At 37.1% G+C, this 27,218-nt stretch overlaps 1 protein-coding gene across 6 annotated transcripts in view; it reads right to left on the reverse strand.

Annotated features, from left to right (window-relative positions):
- SEC22A (SEC22 homolog A, vesicle trafficking protein) overlaps nucleotides 1-26,679 on the reverse strand; it is a 65,278-nt gene extending 38,599 nt beyond the window's left edge. For 2 of the 6 annotated variants that reach the window (XM_080809403.1, XM_080809404.1), the window contains exons 1-4: nucleotides 26,640-26,677; nucleotides 19,233-19,433; nucleotides 8,938-9,101; nucleotides 7,394-7,588 (exon numbers count right to left, since the gene is read on the reverse strand). In XM_080809403.1, coding sequence (XP_080665529.1) covers nucleotides 7,394-7,588; nucleotides 8,938-9,101; nucleotides 19,233-19,414 — 541 coding nt within the window. In that variant the 5' untranslated portion in view covers nucleotides 19,415-19,433; nucleotides 26,640-26,677. Of the gene's footprint in view, nucleotides 1-7,393; nucleotides 7,589-8,937; nucleotides 9,102-19,232; nucleotides 19,434-26,444 lie in introns of those variants that run through there. The other 4 variants (XM_080809400.1, XM_080809402.1, XM_080809401.1 and 1 more) reach the window with 4 other exon arrangements.
- Nucleotides 26,680-27,218: the final 539 nt, after the last annotated feature.

Consider the following 27,218-nt stretch of genomic DNA (forward strand, 5'->3'; position numbering starts at 1 on the left):
AAGCCTACTTTTAAAAAAAAAATTTTTTTTTAAATATTTTATTTATTTATTTGACAGAGAGAGATCACAAGTAGGCAGAGAGGCAGGCAGAGAGAGAGAGGGGGAAGCAGGCTCCCCGCTGAGCGGAGAACCCAACACGGGGCTTGTTCCCAGGACCCTGGGATCATGACCTGAGCTGAAAGCAGAGGCTTTAACCCACTGAGCCACCCAGGTGCCCCACCTAAAAAAAAAAATTTTTAACTTTGATGAAGCTCACTTTAATTTTTTTTCTTCATTGTGTTTTTGGTGTCAAGTCTAAAAAACCACTGTCTAATACAAAGTCACAAAGATTTACACCTATGTTTTCTTCTAAAAGTCATATAGTTTTAGTGGTTAAATTTAAGTCTTTGATCCATTTTTAGTTTTTTAAATTTTTAAGGTAGGGGTCCAACTTCACTCTTTTGCATGTGGATATCCACTTGTCTCATCAACATTTGTTGAAAAGTCTATTCTTTCACCACTCTCTTGGCATCCCTATTAAAAATTAACTGACTATAAAGTAAGGGTTCATTTCTGTTTGGAAGTATGAATCCTTCATTTTTATTCTTTTTCAAGATTATTTTGACTATTTTGGCCTGCGGTATTTCCAAATAAATGTTAGGATCAGCTTGTCAATATCTGCCAAAAAGACAGCTGAAATTTTCAGAGATTTTGCTGAATCTATATATAAGTTGGAGAAGTACAGCCAGTTTTTTTTTTTTTAAGATTTCTTTTTTTTTTTTTTTTTAGATTTTTATTTATTTATTTGACAGAGAGAGATTACAAGTAAGCCGAGAGGCAGGCAGAGAGAAAGCGAGAGAGGAGGAAGCAGGCTCTCTGCTGAGCACAGAGCCTGATGCGGGACTCGATCCAGAACCCTGAGATCATGACCTGAGCCGAAGGCAGAGGCTTAACCCACTGAGCCACCCAGGCGCCCAGTACAGCCAGTTTTGACCATATTGTCTTCTATGAACATGGGACGACTTGCCATTAATTTAGGTTTTATAAATTTCTTTCTACATTTTGTAGTTTACATTGTAAGGAATTTTCTTTCTTTTAAATTGCAAACAATACAAAGTATAATCTGTCTTGTTTCATCCAGTAGTTGCTAGGATTTTCTTAATTTCATTTTCAGATTGTTCATTACTGGTATATAGAACATAAATGATTTTTGTATATTGGTCTTGTATCCTGCAACCTTGCTAAACACATTGGTTTTTCATAGTTTTTTTTTTAGTGGAATCTCTAGGATTTTCTATATTTAAGATCATGTTATATATGAAGAGTTATTTTACTTCTCCCTTTGCAATCAGATGCTTTTTTTTTTTTTTTTCCTTTTCCTTGCTTAACTGCCCTATCTAGAACCTCAGATACCATGCTGAATAGAACTAGCGAGGAGTGCCTGGGTGGTGCAGTCCGTTAACCATCTGACTCTTGGTTTCAGCTTGGGTCTGATCTCAGAGTCATAAGGATCAAGCCCAGTTTTGGGATTCACACTCATCAGGAGTCTGCTTGAGTTTCTCTCTCCCTCTGCCCCCCAACCACATTTGCTTTTGCTCTCTCAAATAAATAAATCTTAAAAACAAAAACAAAAACAAAAACTACTAAGAGCAGACATTGTTGTCTTGTTCCTGATCTTAGGAGAAAGCATCAATCTTTCACCATTACATCTGAGTTTAGCTTGGGTTTTCTGCAGATGATCACACTGAACAAGTTTCTTTCTATTCCTAGTTTGCTGGGTATTTTTAATAATGAAAGACTGTTGGGACTTTTTAAAAATGCTTTTTCTTTATCTACTGAGATGACCATGAGCTTTTGTTTTTTATTCTATTGATATTGTATATATTAATTGATTTTCAGATGTTAAACCAACCCTGCATTCCTGGATTAATCCCACTTGGTCACAGTATATAGTAATTTTTATGTCACTGGATTTGGTCTGCTGGCATTTTTTTTTTTTTTTTTGAGGACTGTGGTCCATATTCATATGAGATATTATTAGCCTGTAGTTTTCTTTTCTTATGATGTCTTTATCTAGTTTTGTATTAGGATAATACTGGCCTCAAAGAATAGGTTGAAAAGTTTTCTCTCTCTTCCATTTTTTGGAAGAGTTTCTAAAGAACTGGTTAATTCTTAAACTGGTAAAATTCTCCAGTGAAGCCATTTCAAACTAGGGTTTTCTTTGTCAATGGTTTCTCTTTTTTCTCCTTTTTCTTTTTTTTAAAGATTTTTTAAGTAATCTCTACACCCAAAAGAGTCCCATTCATCCATTTAGCCAGCCAGGAACCCCTGTCAGTAGTTTCTCTTTCTCCCCCCCTCCTTTTTTTTTTTTTTTTTACTATTTCCTTTCTGGAATTTTTTTTTTTTAATATTTTATTTATTTGACAGAGAAGAGTGGGCACACACAAGCAAGGGAAAAGGCAGAGGGAGAGGGAGAAGCAGGCTCTTCTCTGAGCATGGAGCCCAATGCAGGGCTTTATCCCAAGACCCCAGATATTGACCTGAGCCGAAGGCAGATTTTTAACTGACTGAACCACCCAAGCAACCCAGTAGTTTCTTATTAGTAATTTAATCCCTATTCTTGGATACAGTTTATTTATTTCTTCTTGAGTCCATTTTAGTAGTTTATGTATCTCTAAGAATATGCCCATTTCGGGCAGAGGACATGAACAGACATTTCTGCAAAGAAGACATCCAGATGGCCAACAGACACATGAAAAAGTGCTCCACATCACTCGGCATCAGGGAAATACAAATCAAAACCACAATGAGATACCACCTCACACCAGGCACAATGGCTAAAATTAACAAGTCAAGAAATGACAGATGCTGGCGAGGATGCGGAGAGAGGGGAGCCCTCCTACACTGCTGGTGGGAATGCAAGCTGGTGCAACCACTCTGGAAAACAGTGTGGAGGTTCCTCAAAAAACTGAAAATAGAGCTACCCTATGACCCAGCAATTGCACTACTGGGTATATATCCTAAAGATACAAATGTGGTGCTCCGAAGGAGCACGTGCACCCGAATGTTTATAGCGGCAATGTCCACAATAGCCAAACTGTGGAAAGAACCTAGATGTCCATCAACAGATGAATGGATAAAGAAGATGTGGTATATATACACAATGGAATACTATGCAGCCATCAAAAGAAAAGAAATCTTGCCATTTGCGACAATGTGGATGGAACTAGAGGGTATTATGCTTAGCGAAATAAGTCAATTGGAGAAAGACAACTATCATATGATCTCTTTGATATGAGGAAATGGAGATGCAATGTGGGGGGGTTGAGAGGAGCTAGGAAAAGAAAAAATGAAAAGATGGGATTGGGAGGGAGACAAACCATAAAAGACTCAATCTCAAAAAACAGACTGAGGGTTGCTGGGGGGAGGGGGGACAGGAGAGGGTGGTGGGGATATGGACATTGGGGAGGGTATGGGCTATGATGAGTGCTGTGAAATGTGTAAACCTAGCGATTCACAGACCTGTACCCCTGGGGATAAAAATACATTATATGTTTATTAAAATTAAAAAAATAAAAATAAAAAAATAAAAAAATAAAGAATATGCCCATTTCATCAAAGTTGTCTAATTCATCAGCACACAACTGTTCAGTGTTCCTTTAAAATCCTTTATTTTGTATTGTAAGATCAGCAGAAATGTCCTTTCATTTCTGATTCTAGTGATTTTTTTTTTCTTGGTCAATCTAGCTAAAGGTTTGTTAATTTTATCTTTTCAAAGAACCAGTTTTTGGTTTTATTGATTTTTCTCTATTCTTCTACTTTCTATTTAATTTTCATTTCATAACCTTAATTATTTCCTTCCCCCTCTTTATTTTAGGTTTAATTTGCTTTTTTTTTCTATTATCTTTAGGCAGATCATTATTCATTTGAGATCTTCTTTAAAAAAAAAAAAAGGTATTCATAGCAATAAAATTTCCTCTAAGTACAGCTTAAGCTGCATCTCAGATTTTGTTATATTGTGTCTTCATCTTCATTCATCTCCCAGTATAAATTCCACTTTTGATTTCTTCTTTGACCCATTTATTATTTAGGAGTGTACTGTTTAATTTCCACATATTTGAGTTTCGCAAATTCTTTTGTTATTAACATCTAATTTCATTTCACTGCAGTTACAGAATATACTTTGTATTATTGTTAGCCTATTAAATTTATGAAGGTTTTGTATTTTAATGGCTTAGCATAAAGTCTACCCTAGAGGAGAATGTTCCACATATGCTTAAGAATGTATTTTCTAATGTTAACTGGAGTGTTCCATAGCTGTTAGATTTAGTTGGTTTATGGCACTGTTCAAATTTTCTGTTCCCTTGTTTATCTTCTGCCTATTCTATCCATTATTGAAAGTTGGGTATTAAGTCTTCAACCATTACTGTTTAAGTGTCTATGTCTCCCTTCATTTCTGGCAGATTTTGTTTCATGTATTTGAGAGCTTTGTTGTTAAATGCACCTATATTTTTATAATTGTTACATGTTAATCGATTAACTTTTTATCATTATCATTATAAAATGTCCTTCTTTGTCTCTAGGAGCAAATTTTGTCCTAAAACCCGTTATGTCTAGTATCAAAAAGCCACTCCACCTCTCTTTCAGTTACTATTTGCATTATATGTTTTTTTTCCTTTAACTTTCAATCTATTTCTACCTTTTGATTTTTTTAATCCACTTTTATAATTTTCAACTTTTGATTGGAATGTTTCATCCACTCACATTTTTTAAATCCAATCTCATTAATTATTGCCAGCGATTTACATATGCCATTTTACTTATTTCTTTATGTGTTATGCCCTTTTTTGCTCTATTTCTCCTTTATTCTATCATTGCATTAAATGAATGTTTTATACTGTAGCACTTTAATGATTTTCACTATTTTTTAAGTGATTTGCTTAGTGGCTACTCTAGGACTTCCCATATACGTCTTACCAGAAATAGCTTCAAATTTATACTAACTTAATTCCAAAGAGCTATAGGAACATTACTCCTATAGAGCACTACTCCTTTTCTTCCCTTTTTGTGGTATTGCTGTATACAAATTCATTTATAAACATTACAAACCCCAAGATACACTGTTAACAATTACTACTTTACATAATTTTATGTCTTTTAGAGCAGCTAAGAGGACAGCAATTTTTATAAGTTTTTTTAATATAAATTCTTATCACTTCTGGCTTTCTTCATTTGTTCCTGTGGATTCAAATTATCATCTGGAGTCATTTCTTTAGCCCAGTGAAGTTTTGCTCCCATCCACCTCCTGTGTGCTGTTATGAAAAATATATATTACATTTCTATACATTATAGGCCAACAATACATTAGTTTTATACACTTACTTTTTATATCAGTCAACAAAACAAAGAAGAAAAAAATGACTGCCTTATAATTACCTTTACTGTTCTTCTTTGATTTTGTTGGTGTGGATTCAAATTACTGTCTAGATCACTTGTCAGCCTAAAGAATTTCCTTTAGTAATTCTTGTAATATGAGTCTGCCAGCAACAATTCTCTCAGCTTCTGCTATTTGCAAATGTCTTTATTTCACCTTATTTTTGAATGATAGCTGGGCTGCATATAGGATTCCTGACTGATACTTTTTTCTTTCTTTGAGCATTTTGAACACGTTGTCCCACTGCCTCCTGATTGCCACTGTTTCTGTTGAGAAGTCAGCTGTTAATCTTACTGGGGTTCCCTTATAAGTGACAAGTTGTTTTTTTCTCTCACTGGTTTCAAGATTTTCTCATTGTCTTGATCTTCCAGATTTTTAATATGATTCATCTATTTGTGGACCTCTTGCATGGTTATTTGGAACTCAATGAGCTTCCTGGAGGAGTAATGTTGTTGAGTAAATTTGTTAACTTTTCACCCATTATTGCTTCAAATACTTTTTCTGCTCCTTTCCTTCTCTCCTCTCCTTCTGGTTCTCCCATCATGCACATACTGGTGTGCATAAGTCCCCCACATTTTTGTGAGGTTCTGTTCATTCTTCTTCCTTCTTTTTTCTCCGTTCTTTGGATTGCAAAATCTCTACTGATTTATCTTCAAATCTGCTAACTTTTGCTACTGTCAGTTCAATTCTACTGCTGAGCCCTACTAGTAAATTTTTTATTTCAAGTATATTGGTTTAATTCCAGAAGTTCCAGCTGGTTCTTTTTCTTTATAATTTCTATTTCTTTATTGATATTGTCTATTTGATACAACATCATCGTCATACCTTCCTTACTTCTCTAATCATGGTTTCCTTTAGTTCTCTGAACATAGTTACAATGGTTACTTCAAAGTCTTTGTTAAATCTGACATCTGATCACTCTCAAAGGCAGTTTCTATTGCCTGCTTTTCCCCCCCTTGTATATGGATTATACTTTCCTCTTCCTCTACACGTCTTGTATTTTTTGTTGGAAATTGGACATTTTAGAAAACATATTAGAACAACTATGAGTACTGATCCACCTCCTCTCTCCTGGGGCTTGTTACTGGTATTTGCCTGTTTTCGTGTTTGTTTCCTGATTGACTGGATTATTTTACTAAAATTTGCATCCCCCTTTCTCCCATAATTTGAATTAATCAACTGAAGAAATGTGTTCAGCCCTGAATGCCACATTTGAAGAATACTAACAAACCAAAGCACACACAGAAGCAGCTTCCAGGATGGGGAGGGTTTCAAAATGTCACAGAACAAGGCTAAGGAAACTGATTATATCTGCAATTGATCAGAGTAATAGGATAGAAAGAACACAGAGCTGCGGATTTCAAAGTTCTGAAGTGCTATTCTGGCATAGCTGACAAGCAGAGAAAAAGAGAACTTAGGCAAACAAGTTGGAATTACACGGAATTTTTTAAACAAGCAATTCAACAATGGCATATGCTACCTTATACAATAATGAGGTTTCCATTTTTAAACAGAAGTTCTCTATTGTCACAACTGTTAAGTATGGTATTTCTTGTTTGGGAGGGTAGGTTTGGGTAGATAATCCCATTTTCTGTGATAATCAAGAAACCTGGCCTTGAATGTAGCCATTCTGATATAATGCAAAACACTTACATGTACATAAATATATATTACAAATTAACTATTATTCACTTCTTGAAAACAAATTATAAGGAAATATTTAAGAAACAATTATGAAAAATTCTTAAACATGTCCCTAGCAGAGTTCCTCTGAGATTGCTATTTAAAGTATTTTCCTGATTAGTCACATATCTGGTAGATTACCATATAAACTACTGGGAGAATTACTTTAAATTTCTACATTCTCTCATGTACTTGCTTTAAAATATTAGAATAAAGTAATTAAATTTACAAGAGTTACTCAGTTCTTACAAAAGTTTTTTTTAATGAAATAGTTTGTAACTGAGATCCATAACTCACCAGAAGAAATCTTACCAGCACCTTTATAGTCAATAGAAAATGCAGATGTAACTCCATTGGCCGACCCCAGTTCACACATGGAAATCTGATAAGGGGGCCTCAGCTTGATTTCCATCTGCATGTCAGACAGATTTATCTTTGTTGAAAGAGACCTGGGATTATTATATCGCTGCTTGGTCCTCTGAATGAAGTTATCTATGCAAAATAAAAATAAATTTCCTTGCAGTCATTTGTTAATTAATTTGAGAGTGTGATGTTTATAGAATAAATTCTGCAGATCAACAGTTTAATTTTTTGTCCAAAAACTACTAAATCTGGGGCACCTGGGTGGCTCAGTTGGTTAAGCAACTGCCTTCAGCTTAGGTCACAATCCTGGACTCCCAGGATCGAATCCCATATGGGGCTCCCATCTCCACGGGCAGTCTGCTTCTCCCTCTGACATTCTCACCTCTCATGTTCTCTCTCACTGTCTCTCTCTCTCAAATAAATAAATAAAATCTTAAAAAAAAAAAACCAACTACTCAATTTGTCATGGAATATTCAAATATTGTTTGTGTTTAATAGTTTATATATCATGGAGTCATCAGTGTTTCACTCCAGAAATTATATTCTAGAAATAATTATAAATAAAACAAGGATTTAACACTTCATGACTGTGAGACTTTCTACTATAATATTCCCTTCAAGGAATTACTTTAAATTAAAAAACAAACCAAAAAAAAAACAGCTTTAATTTTAAACCAAAGTCTTAATTTTTATACAGTTTCATCGCTCATAAAATATTAAGTCTGTCAGTGTTTACCAATTGTAATTACATAAGAACATATGCTGTAAGTTGCATATTCTTATCAACCTGTTATATTTATTGCTTTCACCATTAGAATGTATGTTTTAAACAATGAATTTAGTGAAATCAATAAAAGACATTTTCTAAATATCTTCCGATTTTACTTTCATTATTTACAACTCAGTTTTACTTTTTTCTCCTCATACACCAGGAGTCAAGCAAACTAATGCCCAGAGGCCAAAGTGAGCCTGCTGACTGCTTATGTAAATAAAGTTTTATTGGCATATAACTATACTCACTCATTTATGTATTGCCTATGGCTGCTTTCAAGCCACAGTGGCAGGGCTGAGTAGTTGTGACAGAGACCATATGGTCCTTAAAGCTTAAAATTTGTACTATCTGGTACTTTCCAGCAAATGTTTGCCAACCTCCGTTCTACATTAAGCAGACTATAAAAGATTATCACATAAACACAGAACTCTGAATCTCTGGCTTATAAATTTCTCATTGAGAGATTGTCCTCTCAGATTAATTCTTTGTGCCAATAATCACAATCCCTTCCACAGCCCAAACACAATTTTTTTCAAATGGGCCAAAAGAAGTTGCCATAATTTATTGACCATTTGTCAAGTTATTCTATCAAAAGCAAGGTAGCAGAATTTTCCGAGTTTTTCCCCTGGTCCCCAGTATTATATGAAAAATCATTTACGACTGGATAGAGACAGGATAGTGAAAAGGAAAAAAATCAGGCCCTTACCAAATTCAATGAAACAGTATGGTCTGACAGCAGTATTTGTCTTCATCATGTTATAAGTAGTAATGAACTCCTTCTGAAGCTCATCCAGGAAAGAGAAGGCCAGAACATTTGGGTAATTTTCAGTGCACAACATCATGTAGCTCACTCCCAAAGAGCTAATAAAACTATAGTGTAAAAAACATGCGTGTTAAAATTTCAAATTAAATCAAGGTAATTTGTTGCTTCAAAAGACTGGTTCTATACACCATAAATTGCTGCTACAGTGGCAATGAAGATATTAACATTTATTATATATTCCAGCAAAAAAAATAAGGAAACCAAAATATAATACTACTTTCAGTTGCCGTTAAAAACAGCAGATAAAAAATTAGAATGTACCTACAGAAGGACACACACTACCATTCTAACACTTCAGTTATTTATCACTTGGGGTAGAAAACCGGCAAAGAATATACAAACATACCCCTGGGGCAAATAATATATGTTAAAAATAATTAATAAATTTTTAAAAAGGAATACACAAATATATAAGGATTACAGAGAGCTTAACATTTAACTATTCAACCTAGTGGGACTTAATCCTGTTGAATCAAGAACTCTTGGGGCGCCTGAGTGGCTCAGTGGGTTAAAGCCTCTGCCTTCGGCTTAGGTGATGATCCCAGGGTCCTGGGATCGAGTCCCGCATCAGGCTCCCTGCTCGAGGGGAGCCTGCTTCCTCCTCTCTCTCTGCCTGCCTCTCTGCCTACTTGCTATCTCTGTCTGTCAAATAAATAAATAAAATCTTAAAAAAAAAAAAAGAAGAACTCTTTAGAGATTCTGGTTAAAGTTATGGACACCCTCCTCAGAAAACTGTCCAAACACACAACCTGCCACACAATTTCAGGTTGGTCACTGACCTCCTAATGTCATCCACTAATTCCAGAAATAAATCCTCTACTTCACAGAATAATGAAGTATGAACCACTGGTTAAATACGAGTAATTGAGGAGTTTATAAGAACAAGTAAGTGGAGTAGAAAGGAGAACTCTTGCTTACAACAGAATGCTGAGTTCCAACCGGTAAATGTGTAGGTAGTGCTTAACTGGAAAAATCAGCATTTTTGCAACCAACACGGTAAAGACTGGACCAAGCAAGGACAATCAATGAATGGTAAATCCAGGTGGAAATTTTGGTGAGGAGCAGGAAATTTTGCATGGTTTTAAAAATGTCTTCCCATGGATTACTTATTTGTTGCAAGGGGAAAATATTTATTATACAGCAGAAACTAGATAACATCTTGACTACTGAGTACTCTAACACTACTAATGAGGGGTAGATGGGATTCCTGTGCCTTCAGTTGTGATATCCTCAGAAAGACATATCAGCTATATAGTATTCTAGCCAAGAATGCATAATCTGATTCTAATCCTGAAAGAATATCAAAATGATCAACATTCTCTTTTTAAAAAGGGGGGCTATATTTAAAAATCTCAATGTTGTAAAGAAGAAATAAAGGTTGTAAAATGTTTCTGATCAAAGGAAGCTAAAGAGACAAAACTAAATGCAATACGTAAACCTGATCTGGATCCTGAGCCAGAGAAGGGGAAAATGCTATTAAAGGATATCTCTAGGTCAACTAACAAAAATGGAAAACAGGCAGTAGATTCAAGTAGGATATCAATATTACTAGAGCTGGTATCTGTTCCATTGTTAAGAGAATACCCTTAATTTTAGAAAATACACCTCAAAGTAGTAAGGAATAAAGGGGCATGGTATTTTAAAGCTTCTCTCAAATGATTCAGACAAAAATAAATCAGATAGGCAGGAAGATAAAAACGATAAACTAAATGAGGTAAAATGTTAACAAAAGGTGACTCTGGAAATAGGTATTATGTATTATCATTCTTATTTATATAATTTTTCTCTAAGTTTGAAATTATTTCTAAATAACAAGTTAAAAATTTTTTTAAACTTCTAATTAAGCACTGAACTGTTCAAATTAGCCATGTTCTCTTGAAAAAAAAAATTCTAAAGTGTATAACACCTTAAAATAAGCAGGGAATGGGACACAAATTAACCCTTCTTAGTGAATCCTCTAAACATTCTTTTATAGAACTGTCAATGTAGATCATCTAGATCAGGGGCAGCAAACAGAGCACAAAAGTTATTATCTCCCACTCCTGTGAAAGACACTGCTAATCTAGCACAGCAATCTTTACTGAACAAACCCAGAACAAACCCAAACTGGATACCCCTCCCTTCTTTTTTCTCTAATAATGTAGAAGTAGAATTTATTATTTTAAATTTAATATGTAGAATATATTCACATGGTTCAAATTTTTAAAACAATGAAAAAATCACTACCTCCACCCAAAGATACTCAATTCTCTGTCTCTCAAGCAACTCATGTTGTTATTTTTTCCTAAATGATCTCCACATCCAACGTGACAACCCCAAGATTAAGAGCCAGATACTCGACTGACCAAGCCAGCCAGGCACCCCAACTCATGTTATTATTAAATTCTTTTGTATCCTTCAGTGAGAGTTCATGGATGCCTCCCTTCCTCCTTTCTTTTTTCTCTCTCTCTTTCTTTCTTAAAAGACCATCCAATGCAGCCAAATGATATGGGGTTGGCACATATTGATCACCTATTATTAATGGTGTGGAATATACTACCGGAAAAATTGTGCTGGTTTTACGGCTTCTGTAATAACCTGGAATTCTTTCTGAAGTTCACTTAATACAGTCATTTGATGCAATGTTTTTCAAACTGCAACTTGTGACCTATTAGGTCATAAAATTAGTATAAACTACATAAAGCATTTTCTTAAAAACTGAAATAGAACATAAAATATTGGAATGTATATTGTTTCATAAAACTTTTTAGTTTCCTAGTTGTATATAATGTTTACAAACTAAAATGTATCTCTTGGGAAGCCTCGGTGGCTCAGTCGGGGTCCTGGGATCGAGTCCCATGTCAGGCTCCTTGCTTAGCGGGGAGCCTGCTTCTACCTCTGCCTGCAGCTCCCCCTGCTTGTTCTCTCTCTCTCTCTGACAAATAAATAAAATCTTTTTAAAAAATTTAAAAAAATAAAATATATCTCTTCTTATGAATCATAGTCAAAAAAGTTTAGCCATACATATTGCATTTTTCTATGAAATTAATAACTAAATCAAAGGGCAAAGTATGTTTGTTTTTCCCAAGCAATTTTCTCTTTCCAAAAAATCTTCACTATCATTACAAAAATTCTTTGACATGTCATTAGCATTCAAACATACCCCCCAGTAACCTGGGGGATAAAACACAATTGGTGATTGCTTACCTCACACTCAAACACCCAAGTAGCTACCTAGGAATTGTTCTATTATCCTCCAAAAATATGACTGAAGCTTTTGAACTCGGACAAGTTTTTGTGTTATTTGTATTTCCATATTAATATAAAGTGAACCACAGACACATACGCAACAGTTTATCCCAGTTTCTCTTGCTTGCACTTAGTTAACTAGAGAATTATTTGTGAAATAAAGGGAAGCCTGTGTTTTTAAGATTATATGTCAGCATTTTCAGAGTCTTTCTTTCAAAGCCTTTAGTTTACTATAATTATGTGATATTCTCTGAAAAGGCCATAAAGTAGTCTATAATATTATGGCTTTTCATAGTGAATTTAGTCTTATGCTCTTGTCTTTCTTTGAAATGCAAAGCCAGTTTTCAACAGTACATACAAGCCTTCTATTATCAAAAAACTTCTGGCTTTCAACTATCACAGGGACAAACTCAAAGAATCCCATCCTTTCACGGAGAATTCCTCATATGAAATAGTCTAAAGTCACTACAGGCATGCCGGTTTGTGCATGCATTAGCCTGTCCATTAGATTCATTTAGCTCACCTTTCACAGACAATCTGGCTGTTGTCCTTTTGCCTTGAGGAGGAGAAGGAGTAATAACAGCAGGTACACTTTACTGACCATTTAGTCTGAATGAAACCCTCTGCCAAGTGCTTTGTGTATGTATTTTATTTAATTTCATTCTCACAATAAAGGGGCACTACTATCTCCATTTTACAGATGACAGAAGGGAGGCTCAGGGATGTTTAGTAGCTTACCAGGGCCCAAACACTATTAAGAAGCAGAGCAGGGTCAAACTTAGTTCTAACTTCAAAGCCCACATTCTTTTCCAACATAACACTCAACTTCCCCATGTTCTAGATAAACCAATTATGTGCTAATTCATCAACATTTTCCCCCCAATTTTTCAAGCCACAAATCAGTCTCTATATTTTCCCTCTAATTAAGAGTAATGAAACCTCAGGATTTGGGACCTTGTCTCAGGATATTCAAGAAGCTCTGCCAACTCCTCTACTTCTTGTGCAACTATACTCCTCCCTCTCTGCATTCTAGCCACACTAGTGTTATTTCAGATCCATAGGATACCAATGTACTCCCAGTCCTCCAACTTCCAATCTGAGAAACTTCACAAATTCAGTCTTCCTCACTTGCAATGCTCCAACCCAAACCCATCTCTACCATGCTCTAATTCTGATCTGGCTAATCCTATTCATCCTTCTTGGAGTTAAAGTTCCTCCCAGAGCACACAATCTAAATTGATCCCACTCCGGGGCACCTGGGTGGCTCAGTCCACTGAGCATCAGACTCATGACTTTGGCTCAGGTCATGATCTCAAGGGTTGCAGAATTGAGCCCTGCGTCAGGCTCTATGACCAGTGGGGAGTCTGCTTGAGATTCAATCCTTCTCCCTTTGCCCCACCCCCTACTTGCTCATTCTCTCTCTCTCTCTCTCTAAAATAAATAAATAAATCGTAAAAGAAATAAAATAAAAATTTATCCCACCCTTATGATTGTTATATCATAGTGGTTGCTATTTTTCTTCATTAAATTAAGCCAATTTGTAATTATATATTTATGTTTATTTGTTCTAATGTCTTTCACTATCTCCATTTCACTATCTCCACTATCTCTTTCACTATGCTCCATTGGAGCATAGATAATTTCTATACAGCTCACCACTGTATTCTTAGCAACTAGAATATTTGGTGTCTAGTATATAATAAATGCTCAATAAATTAGTGAATAAGTGAGTATAAAGATTACATCATTCATTCACCTATTTATATACTAATTTGTTGAGTATATTGTGTACATATAATTGTACAGCCCAGCAGTATCTACACAAAAGTACCTACATAAAGCAGAAGCTCAATAAATACTTGACTAAATTTTACAGAACAGAATACAACTTTACCTCCTCTTCCAGAAGGCTTTAGGGTTGAAGTCAGTGAGTTTTCAACATTCCCCTACCTTAAAGACAGAGATGATCTCAGATACCATGCAGAATTACTCAGCTACAGATTGCTATACATATATGTTAGATATGTCTATTGTCCTTTTATCACGGACAACAGTAATCCTCACACATCTTTTCTCATAGGACACAACTTAATTTCATGTGGTTCATAATTATTGCTTTAGTCATCATTGTTTCCTAAGCTCTGACATAAGTTTATATATTAAACATTTATGACAATTTAAGGAAAGTATCCTTCAACTTATGAAACAGATAAATTCCTTAAATAACAGTTGACCCTTGAACAATGCTGTGGTTAGGGATGTGAGTATCCCGCACAGTCAAAAATCAGCGTAACTTTTGACTTCCCAAAAACTTGACTAATAGCCTACTGTTGACTGAAAGCCTTACCAATAACACAATCAACAATTATTTTATATATTATATACTGTATTCATACAACAAAGTAAGCTAGGGAAAAGAAAATGTTATTTAAAAAATCATAAGGAGAAAATACATTTATAATACTATACTGTATTTACTGAAAAGAATTATCTTATAAATGGACCCATGCAGTTCAAACCCATGTTGTTCAAGGATTCAAGTATAAGATGAGAAGAAATCACAAAACTAGATTATGCACCCCCCAAACACCCACTAAGCAACAAGCCAAACTGAAAATGAAGACGTAACTCCATGCTACTCTGAACACTGCCATACCCCCAAAACAACCATCCCTCATTTAGCAGTTAGTATCTTCTGTGCAAGGCATTGTGCCAGCCTAAGCTCCATAGAATGGGCTCCATTAGCCAAATTCAAGTATTCAGCCACTACAATCTGATGAAGTTCATCATTTTCCCAACACATGTGGGGGGTGGGGGGGATTAAACGAATTTTCTCAATTTTATTTTTCTACTTTTCTAAAAATATTTTTTTAAAGATTTATTTATTTGAGAGAGAGAGGGAGTAAGGGTGTGCATGGAGGAGCAGGGGGAAGGGCAGAGGAAGAGAATCTCAAGCAGACTCCCTGCTGAGCAGAGAGCCTGATGTGGGGCTCAATCCCATAACCTGTGAGATCATGACCTGAGCCGAAACCAAGAGCTGGACACTTAAACCAACTGAGCTACCCAGGCACCCCAGAGTTTTCTTAATTTTAAAACACTATTCTAATTTTTTTTCTCAAACTCTACGGTATTCCTCTACCTATTCAACTAGATTCCACTGTGAGGTACCATCTGATTGAGCATATAACTACACACCTAGCTACTCTGTTTTGGTTCTCAGTGGTATTCTGCAAAGAACACCTGAATTTTTACAGAAATTTTAAATCCACAAAGTTAAGAGATGAGGAATCATTTATAAGCCAGAACAGATCAAGTATCTATCTCAGTGACTTAACTATAGAGAAAGGATACAAAAATTTAAAAAATAAATGCAAAATAAGAAAAATATAAATGATAAAACAAAAAACAAGTTCTATAGGCAATCTGTGTAAGGAGTGAGATCATGAGAGAAATGAAACAGTAGTAGCAAGGAAGAAGGTGACTCAAAAGAAGGAGGCTCTAAGCCAGGCTTCGACAAGGCAGACAGGCAGCCTGGTGCCAGTTCCAGACTGTGCTATGATGCTACGCCTGCAAATCTGTGAGTTTTATCTGGCAAGCACATGGGTAGCTAGAAAAATAGGTGTCACAAGAGAACTTTAAATAACTCAGGTAACATATAAACTCCCAATTTTATGATGACTTTATAATTCAGTCTACATGTATTGTCAAACAACATGAAAACCTCAATAAAATAGGAAACAATCAACAAGTCCTCTAATCAATGATAGTAAACATATAAAGTCCAGGTTCTTGTCAGGAACTAGAACTGAAACTTCTCTTGTTCAAACCTTTTTAAAAACTTCGTTACAAAAATAACATGCATAGAGGCTTTTCTATGTGTGGTTCCGAAGGCCATGTAATCTATTTATTCCTTTAGACATTTCTAAATTATATTCTTAGATCAGGCTAGATCAAACCACTGCTGATTCATTGTACTCCTAAACCTGTCTCATAAAATTGCTTTTTTGTATCATGTCATTTGCTTATACTAGGGAATATTATAAGAAAAATCATAAAAAGCTCATTGTTATGGGTGTTGGAAGAATGCTACCCAAACGCTGTCCCTCTTTAAGTATATCAGGTCTCAAGAACATGAAGAGCAAAGTTTGTATCCAATGGACACTGAATCCTGTAAATGATTCATTATCTTCCTTTGTTTTGGCCATGAAGATGCTCAGAGCAATATTTCCAAATCCTTTTCCAACAAATGAATGTGGACTATGTAGTCTGCATCTCCAGAAGGAAATGTTACTTCAGTTTATTATTCTCCTATCTCTATCTCTACTTTCATTTGATTCTCCTTCTTTTTTTTTTTTAATTGTTTCACATCCTTTGTGGAATAAGACGGGGTACAAAGAAATAATACATAATCTAGAATTAAAGCCAATTAAACAGAATTGGAGGAGTGTTAAAATCTTACCACATGATACTCTTAAGAAAAAAAGAGAGAGGAAGAAAAATGTTTGCAAAAAAATTTGTTCTTTCAAGTCCAGAATATCTGTCAGAATTAATACATGTTTAAATAATCTTCTGTAATGTTGACATAAAGGTCTACAGTACCATACAATAGCAACTGATACTCAGAATAATGACCAAGGGTTCTAAAAGTGCCTATTAAATGGAATATTAAATTTACAAGTTTTTCTCCATAAAACAGAAATAGGTTAGACATTATTTTAGATATATTTTAACCATCATCACCCCTACATTTCCCAGTTAAACCCTTTAAAAGCCCAGTTTAAGATAAAAGCTCATTATCTTACCATTACCTAGCTGATCTAAGTAATTATGGAGATTTCTCTAAGGTTCTATTTGGGTCTCTCAGAAACTCAGTGGGCATTTCTACTCTCACAGTTTCAACTTCTATGTGAATGATTCCAAAATCTCTAACCCATCTCAACTGGGCTGCCTAGTCACAAGCTCAAGTAAAATACTCAAAATAGTGCTTAGTTACCTATCTCTTCTTCCTCACTCCCATAAGCAACCCTTCCTGAAAAGCTCATTCTGTCCAATTCCAAGGCTGCAGTCATCTTCGGTATTCCATCTCTTCATCTCTGGCATTCCATCTTACCAGACTTAACCATTCCTTCTTTTGAAGTGTCTTTGTGACCGGCATTTTCTTTTGCATCTTATTAGGTCAGGCCCTAATTATAAGTTAATCTCTCTCAGACTTTCCATTTCATCTTACATTTCACTGCCTCAGCATTGTTTTTTAGCAAGTCACTTCTCTCAACAGTAACAGCTTCCTATAACCTATTACATCATAGTGACATCCCTAAGTCTGAACTTGCAGAGAAACCCAGGATCAGGCCCCACACTATTTATCTCACATTTCCATAACTATCCCAAAATCACCATTCACTATACCAGGCCAAACAGGTGAATACACACCCCCAGGCCAAGTCATTCTTTAATAATTCTGCCTCTCCTCTCTACAACTGGAATGCTCTCTTTTCTGTCTTAGCCAAATTGTACTAATTCTTCAGGACATGGCTCATGTGTCATCCCAATAATGAAGCGCTTCTCCTAATTATATCCCTTCTGAATCTTGTCATCTGATATCCTTCTGTATGCAAAATCTATGTCAAACTGCTCAAGAGTTAATTGTCCTGTTTTATGCATATGCTCTCCAAGGGGGTGGTCTTATCTTTTCCCATAGTTTTAATTATAAACTATAAAGCTGACCCCCAAATCTGTATCTCAGTATTGGTCCTTTTTCACTAGGCTCCAGACTTACACATCCAGCTGCCCACCTGACAGTGCCTCCTAAATGTCTAATGGGCATCTCAGACTTAACATGTTCAAACAGAACTCTTGATTTTTATCAATGAAACACACATTTCCAACCTTACTCATTTCAACCCCATTAGCCAAGTAATTATGGACATTCTCTAGGCCAAAAATCTAGAGGTAACTCGATTATTCTCTTTCCCTCACATGCCACTACTATCCATTAGGAAGATTTGTTGGTGTTACTCCCCAAATCCAAACACCTCTCATCATTCTCACTTTCATTCAAGTTCTAAGCATCACCTCTACCTGAACTTCTTTAAGAGTCTACTAAATGATCTCTCTGCTTCTACTCTTTTTCCCATAGGGCCCATTCTTCACACAGCAGCCAGGATGATCTGCTCAAAGCCAAAATCAGACTACGTAACTCTCCAGCTTAAAACTCTCCAATGGTTTCCTGTACATTAGACTCAACCCACTCCCTATCACAGCCTAGAAGGCTTTACATAACCTGTACCATTCTTAGCTTTCTGACCTCACCTTCTGCCACTCTATTAATCATCCAAAATGCTCCAGCATCTCTGGTTTTCTTTCCATCCCTTGATCAGTGTCAAAGGTCTTCTGCACTGGCTGTTACTCTGCCTTGCTCTTCATCCACAGCATCCTTCACCTGACTACCTTTCCCCCCATCTTTTAGGGTCTCTGCTCAAATATCACCCTTTCAGAGAGTCCCTGAACTATTATAAAGTCACTCTATCCCATCACCCATTTATTGTATTTATTACTTTATATACAATAAATAGAGATGTGCTAGCCTCTCTCACTATAATGTAAACTTAAATTCTTTGAGGGCAGGTATCATGTACAATTTTTCTATTTCCCAAGACAGTTTGCCTGGGTATGTAAGAACACCAATAACTACCTAGTGACCAACTTAAAAGATAAAATGCCTGTGATCTCCAAAACTATAAAAATTTCTAAAGCAGATATAAACACAGAGAAACTGCAAAAAGGGCGATGACAGGATGACTACTGTTTAGTTTAAGTTCAGAACCATATGATTCTCGACTTGAACACTTTTCTAAACTAAGTAATCACTACATTTTACAGCAACCACTTAAATTTCATGCAACTGGCAACCACTATGCAAATGATTCTAATGGAGCAAAATGAAGTCTTACTTAATGTTATAATGTCCAGTTTTCAGTGTACATCTATCAGGAAGCTGAGCAAGTTTCTTCGAGAGCATTTTAAAATACTTTCTGCACTCCTGCACACCTGTGCCTTGTTCATAGTCAGTAGAAGCAGAAAGTGGCAGCCCATCTCTGACACGAATGACTGATGCAGATAAAATCATGGACATTTCAACCAGCAGAGGAGACCTAAAACAAAACAAATAATTTGGGTTAGATAAAAAAATGAACGCCCAACCTGATAAATGGTGCAAAAATGTTCAACTCACTAATAATCAAAGATTCACTAATTAAAACAATGACATACTACACTTTGCTTAACAAATTGGCCTTTAAAAAATAATAACTGTTGGGGCACCTGGGTGGCTCAGTCGGTTGAGTTACCTGCTCTTGATTTCAACTTAGGTCATGATCTTAGGGTCCTGGATATCAGCCCCACGTCAGCCTCTGCATTCAGGGTGGGGTTTGCTTGTCCCTTTCCTTCCCCTTCTGCCTCTCCTCCAGTGTGCCCACACCTCTCTCTCTCTAAAGTAAATATTTTTTTAAATGTTTAAAAATAATACTTGCTTTTTTCTGGCATTTTTGTAAGTATTTGCAGAAGTAAATATTGGAATAAACACCATTCTCAAAACAATTTGGCAATATTCAACAGAGTTTAAAAATATTGATGCCCTTCAACCACAATAGCAATATAAATATATAACCCTACCCTAAGGGAAGTAATCAGATTCAGACAAAATTTTAAACAGAAAGGCATTCTTTCACAGAAATATCCAAAAACGATTTAGACATCCAACAACAGGAAAATGGTTAAATAAATTATAGTACACTATGATGGAATATAATGAAGAACAGTTATGTTTATGAATAATGTAGTAAAATGCTTACATATAAATCAGAAAAAAAGCAGGATAAAAACTGCAAATGTTTACTATAAAGACAAAGAGAAGAAGGGGGGGATAAATGGAGAAATAGATATCAGAAGGAAATATGCCAAAATTATAATAATGCTTATCTCCAGAAAATAGTATTAGGGATGATTATTATTTTTTAATTTCCGAAATTTTCATAATATTCCACAGTGGGCATATATTACTTTTGTAATCAGAAAAAAAATTTTATTGGGGTGCCCATGGCGCTCAGTTAGTTGGGGATCCAACTCTTGATTTCACCTCAGGTCATGATCTCAGGGTCTTGAAATTGAGCCCCGTGTCAGGCTCCCCACTGAGCAGGGAGGCTGCTTGGGATTCTCTCTCTGCCTCTCTCCCCACTGATGCACACTCTCTAAAATAAATAAATACATCTTTAAAAAACAAAAAAATTTACTTTTAATAAGTCTTTATTTATTTGACAGAGATCACAAGTAGGCAGAGAAGCAGGCAGAGAGAGAGGAGGAAGCAGGCTACCTGCTGAGCAGAGATCCCGATGCGGGGCTTGATCCCAGGACCCTGAGATCATGACCTGAGCCGAAGGCAGAGGCTTTAACCCACTGAGCCACCCAGGCGCCCCTACTTTTAATAAGTCTTAAAGCTAAAGGAATACTGGTTTTAGTACTGTTCCCAATTTCTTTACCAGAAAATAAGCCATAATGCTGCTTTTATTATATTCTGATCATGCTTCACAAAAATAGATAAAAGGACTTCATAGGCTGGGTCTGAAAGAAATCAGGTAATCAGAAACTTTGCTAAAAACCATACAATGTTGCTCAAATTTTAGCTTGTATAAAAACCATAGGAAGTTTGGTTAGAAACGCAGATTTCTGAACCTCCCCCTCCCCCAAATTCTGATCCACTGACTATGAGGTAGAGCTTGAGATGCTTCCATTTTTAACAAATTCCCAGTAATTACTATGCATAGTGTCTACGGACACTTTGAAAAACACTAACTTAAAACATGTTCACGGTCTGAAATTAAGTGATAACTCTTTCTTGCCAGGTCTTAGAGAAGAATGTCACTAAATACTGCCTCACTAGCAGTAGGGGAAATGGTGAAAATAGAAAATTTTGAAAACAATTTCATAGGCTTTTTTCAAGATACTGTATCTCAAAGACTAAATCTTCACCTGTCCTGTTCAGATAGCTCAATATTATCGCATTCCAAATGTGAAAAACTGAGTCTATTATATATCAAAAAATGCCAAAGAAAACCAACTGGTACCAACTTTGGAAATTAGTACTATAGTTCGTTGTTTTTATTGCCGTGTAAAGTTGCAATCTGACTGTCTACTCATGATGGTAACTGACATGAAAAATTAACCCAAACAACAAAGTTAATGCATTAAATATACTCTCCCTTTTCATTTTTTCATGAGGAAATTAAAGGAATGGTTAGGTATTAACAGGTCAATACTATTTTTCTCCTCCGTTCATTTAAAAAAGGGGAAAAAAAAAACCCAGGAATTAAATTATTCTTTACCATAATGGGATCTTCTAAAGAAAACCAACATGACATATTCAAATCACTTTTTTTTTCTATTCAATCAGATTCTTTTCTCTTCCAAAAGCAATAGCAAGAGAAAGCTGGGAATCTTCAAGGGACAACATCTAAACAACAAACCCCTTTTAAAAACTATTACTATGTTTTATTTAATTATTAAACCATAATTATGAGATTTAGCCTAAGTATAAGAAAGTAGGAAAATGTCTTTGAACCCTTAGGCATTCATTATTTAAACATAAAATTTTTTCTTCCGGAAGTTTACTGCAACGCAATGACTACTCTGGGAATTACCATGAGGGTAGGGTTGTGACTTACAGTTTCCAAGCACCCACATTCTTAGTATTTAGAAGTAGGCTGCATTCTTTCATGCCTGATCTTTCTAGGGTAGCAACAGAAATATTAGGAATAATCTTTATTACAGAGTGCCAATGTTCATGTAATCTTCAGTTACTCTTTTTTTATGAATTAAAAACTGAAAAATATGATTCATATTTCCTATAACATATACGGAGAAACAAATCCCAAACTGTAAGTTCCATTCATTTAACAAACATTTACTGAGTAGGTACTATATGCCAGGGACTATGGGAGACATCAGGATTACACAGTTCCTACCCTCAAGAACCATCAATCCAGAATTAAAGAAATTCAGATGAAAAGAGCAAACACAAGTTGTGTCACCCACCACTTAACTGGAAAACTATAGTTAGACAAACTCGCATTTCAGATATTCCTAATACATTTAGGCTTGTAACCAAAAGCACAACAAATCACTGACAGTCCCTGTCAAGATTCTTAAAAAGTTGTCAGAAAATCGCCTCTGTCAGTAGATAAAACTCCTCTGAGAAAAAGTTAAATTTCCTCCTCCCAGAGTCATTGGACCTAATATCCAAACCAGTGAGCTAGCCAACAACACTGTCATGACTGCCCAGTGAACACTGCCAGGCTTGACTAAGTTGCAGATGGACTTCAATCGCTTTAGGATAAGCAATCTCTCCTCTACCAACTACTACCTCCCCTCTTTTCTGTTTCTACCTTGGATTCTTAATGCAGTTTCTTAAACACACACACACACACATACACACACACACTCTTTTTCTCTCTCTCTCTTTCACTCACTCCAATATCATTTGGACTATGCCAGTAGAAAAAGGCATCTGTCCCCACAAAGGCCAAGCTAGGGTTAGAATACCCTTAGAGTCTAGGCACGGTGGTGGTTGGGAAAACCAAGAAAGACCCGATGGGAACTGAGGAAATCAAGAGGTTAACATTTGCATGGGAAGATTCAGGAGCAATAGTATTTTTATCAGGGCCACAGATACATTTTTAGGCCATGATCCATTTTCCCTCACCTTTAACACTGAAAAAAAAAAAATTTATGTCTTTCGACGGCAGAAAACTCACAGGGAATCTGAGTACTGACCTGTATATCCTTTCCTCACTAGCAACTGCTAAAGGAAAAAGCCCAAATTAAAATATGGGTAAGTCTGGGAAAACATTTATGTAGAGACTGAGGAAAATAAATTCCCACTATGCCAATGGTTTAGCAACTATTTAGTCCCAGGATAACGGGATGCTGACCTGTGCTTCGTAACCTTGTGAGGTACTGATTGTGGGCCCCAGGAAGGCACTTTCTCAAAAAGTAATTAATAAAACCCAACACTTAAGTACACTTTATATCTACTTTCCAGCAAGATGTTTTCATAAAAGATAAAGACACTTCATATTGGGTTAACCACTCATATCTTATCTTAGTTATTTCCCAAACTTGAATCATCCAAGTACCATTTTCAGAATTCTTTTTTTTTTTAAGATTTTATTTATTTGAGAGAAAACAAGGAAGGGGAGCGAGAGAGACAATCTCAAGCAGACTCCATGCTGAGCTTAGAGCCTGATGCAGGGCTCAATCTCCTGACCCTGAGATCATAACCTGAGCCAAAATCAAGAGTCAGCTGTTTAACCCAATTCAGCCACCCAGATGCCCCCATTTTCAGAAGTCTTACCATATCTACATCTCACCTGTACTATTATTTACCTAATATAGGTCTTTCAATTGACATTTTTTTTGCCCTATCCTTAGCAATAATATCTGTGAAATCAGTTTTTTTTAAGATTTTTATTTATTTATTCATTTGAGAGAAAGCACGTGAGCAAGAGAGAGAAGAAGCAAAGGGAGTGGCAGAGGGAGAGGGAGAAGGCGGTTCCCCCTGAGCAGGGAGCCTACACGGGGCTCAATCCCAGGACCCTGAGATCATGACCCAGGCAGAAAGCAGACACTTAACTGACTGAGCCACCCAGGCACCCCATGTGAAATCAGTTTTGAGATGCTAGAAGTTTTTCTCCTAATTAGAGATTTTTTATGTTGTTGTTTCATCCAAATATATGTGTGAAAATTCTTTGAAAATTATTTTTTAAAATGTTCACCTACACATCACTCAAATTATCTTGCATGGGAAACACTACAGTGGTACACACTTGATTGAAAATGCTAGCTGAGATCTGTAGGAATTAGAAACGGGGTTACTAGAGGAGAAGGCTATATTAATTGTGATGTATAGGGTGGGAGCAAGATTGAGAGAAAAAGGAAGGACTTTGCACAGTCATATGTTAACAGAAAGACACTTGAAAAACAGTTTAAGACACCTGAAAAACAGTTTAAGACACTTGAAAAACAGTTTGAAGAGGAAAAGGGGAAGGGTACCAAAGAAAATCAGAATTTATTTTGCAGCTTTGCCTATGCCCCCCACCTTACCAACAGCCTTCAATACTCCTATTACAAGTTGCTTGTACTACACAGTATGTGTAAGACCTCAGGCTCCAGAGTAATTATACACACAACTAGGAACAGGGCTCCCAACACATGCACAAATGTGTCAATCCCCAACAGTTAGGTAGCACCTCACAGTTTACAAACAGTGAGGTAGGTATTAACTCCATTTTAATGATGAGGAAATTGAAGGTCCTTTCCTCAATGTCATACTGCAAATACACAGCAGAACCGGTGCTTAAACCTAAGTTTCTTGTACCATACCACCGCTGTGCTAAAACCAACAATGGATAAGAACCCACTGATAGAGAAACTATTTATCTACTAATTTTGAAATAATAAAAGACCACCTTACATTTTAAGAGACAGTATAATAGTTAACAGGATGGACTCTGGAACAAATGCCTGTGTTCAAAAACTGGCTAACTGTAAACTTGAGCACCTGTAAATTGTGGTCACTAACAGGTATGTATCTCATAGGACTGTTTTAACAATACTAATAGTGGGGCACCTGGTGGCTCAGTGGGTTAAACCTCTGCCTTCAGCTCAGGTCATGATCTCAAAGTCCTAGGATTGATTCCCACATCAGGCTCTCCGCTCAGCAGGGAGCCTGCTTCCACCTCTCTCTCTGCCTGCCTCTCTGCCTACTTGTGATCTCGCTCTCTGGCAAATAAATAAGTAAAATCTTTAAAAATAAATAAATAAGTAAATAAAAATACTGATAGTATCTACCTGATAGGGATACATAAAGAACCTGAAACATCACCTTGAAGACCAAAAATACAATATTGTTTATTATTATTATTATTATTATTATTAATTGGCTGCCCTCTATTTTCTAGGCACTTTATACACTACTTCATTTAAGCCTTCTGATAACCAGTGAGAGAGGTATTATCAGTTCTATTTTACCCTTGAGGACATTCAAGCTCAGAAAAGCAATTTATTCAATTTCTAAGTTCATCAGTGACAGATTTAAATACAGGCCTAATTCTAACCACCCAATAAGACACTGCCTCACAACATTTCCAAGCTTCCTACTCAAGTATACAGAAAGTCACATGCACCCCTTTGATAAGACCTGTGCTTCTTTTAAACATAAATATAAAATATAGATTTTTAAAAATCAGTTCATACACCAAAAAAAAAAAAAAATCACTAAACTGATCTCATGATTCTCAACATAGGAAATGCCCAGATGTCCCACTAATTTACCGCATGGTCACATGTCAAATTCAAATACTGAACTACCTTCAATAATGGAAAGTATAGGTACTATTTCAAGTACTGCCTAACTCCTTATAATATCAGCATGTGAGCAAGTTCAGAGTTTAGAAACATGACTGTTCCACCTGTTAACTGGGATCACAACATCTCGCGTCTGGTGGCTGACACTCTAGCCCTGGACTTTGCCTTGGCTGTACACGTATAGGAGAGACTGGTTCTCAAGCTCTCCAACAGCCCCAGCGGATGATCCAGGAAACTAAGGCGGAGAAAAGTCCAAAGCTGCTTTCGCTGGCAGAGAGATTCAAGTCTTCTGTAGCTCGGCCTCCTATTCCGGAGCCCTCTTCCACCTGTCGAGCCAATTGCTCAGGTCTCCTTTAAGCCATATCGCTCTCAAAGTGTCATTAACAGGGCCTTAAAAGGTTTCTGATGGCGAACGCGGCCAAATCTCTGGGTTCAATGCCCATTAAATCCCCACAAAACGCAAAGTAAGCCACTAGTTCAAATCCCACCCTGCCTTTAAAAAAACAGTAAATGCCACGTCAAGCTCTCTGGGCCACCTCAATAGTCTAGGTGGATTACCGTGTTTCTAACAACTGGGCTCCAGGGAATGCCCCCCGCTGCTGGCAGCCCACAGAGACTGCCCCTTCCCCGGACCCCTCTGCTTGGGCTGCCCCATACCCAAGACAGGTCAACCACGGGGCAACCGCCGCTCGCGCGCACCCACAGTACCCCTCAAGCCGAAGGGGACCAAGCCCCCGCAATCCCACCTCTCCAGAGCTCGGCGGCTCCAACCACCGGGCTCCCGCCCCCAGGGCACGCGCTGGGTTCCTGCCCAGTGGGAGGTCTGCAGTCGCGAGGGCAAGGGCCGTGACGGCTGGCAGGGAGAGCGATGGGAACGCCTGCTAGGGGTTCGAACGACCCTAGGAGGGGAAGAATAAGAACTGCGAGAGGTCAGGTCGTACCTGTCGAGCCGGGACCCGCCGCTCCGAGTGACGCGATCCGCAGTGCATTGTGGGGCCAGGGAGTGGCCTTTCGGGGCAGCCCCGCGTCCAACGTGGCTGGCGCCAGACAGAATCAAGCTCCGCCCCCGTCCTTCGGCTCCCCCGGACCAATCAAGTTCTGTGGGAAGGACACGCTGACCCGCCCCCTCCTGGGGCCCGATGTAGTCCCGCCCCCATCCAAGAAAGATTGGCAGCTTTTCACGCACCTGCGCCGAGATGTTACCAAGTCCTCTGGTGACAGTGACTGATAATGTTGTCTCTCACAAATAAAGCTAATCTCTCCTGCCTGCCGCCTCTATCCAGAGGCACTTTGTCTCTCACGCGGCCCTACAGCAAACACTTATCCGAGCAGCAGGGGGAAAAGCCCCCTCTGAGTGAGCAAGAAAAAGACTTGCCCCATCTATCACCGCACAAGGGGAAGCACCTAACCTTGGCAGAGAAATGCCAGATGCAGATCCTGAGGCCCTTTCCAACCTTTGCAGGGGTCGTGTATTGTTAAATAAGCACTTAATGACTGTTTACCACGTGCAAAGCACGGTG

The sequence above is a fragment of the Martes martes genome (assembly GCF_963455335.1).
Source record: "Martes martes genome assembly, chromosome: 1".
NCBI classification, from domain to species: domain Eukaryota; kingdom Metazoa; phylum Chordata; class Mammalia; order Carnivora; family Mustelidae; genus Martes; species Martes martes.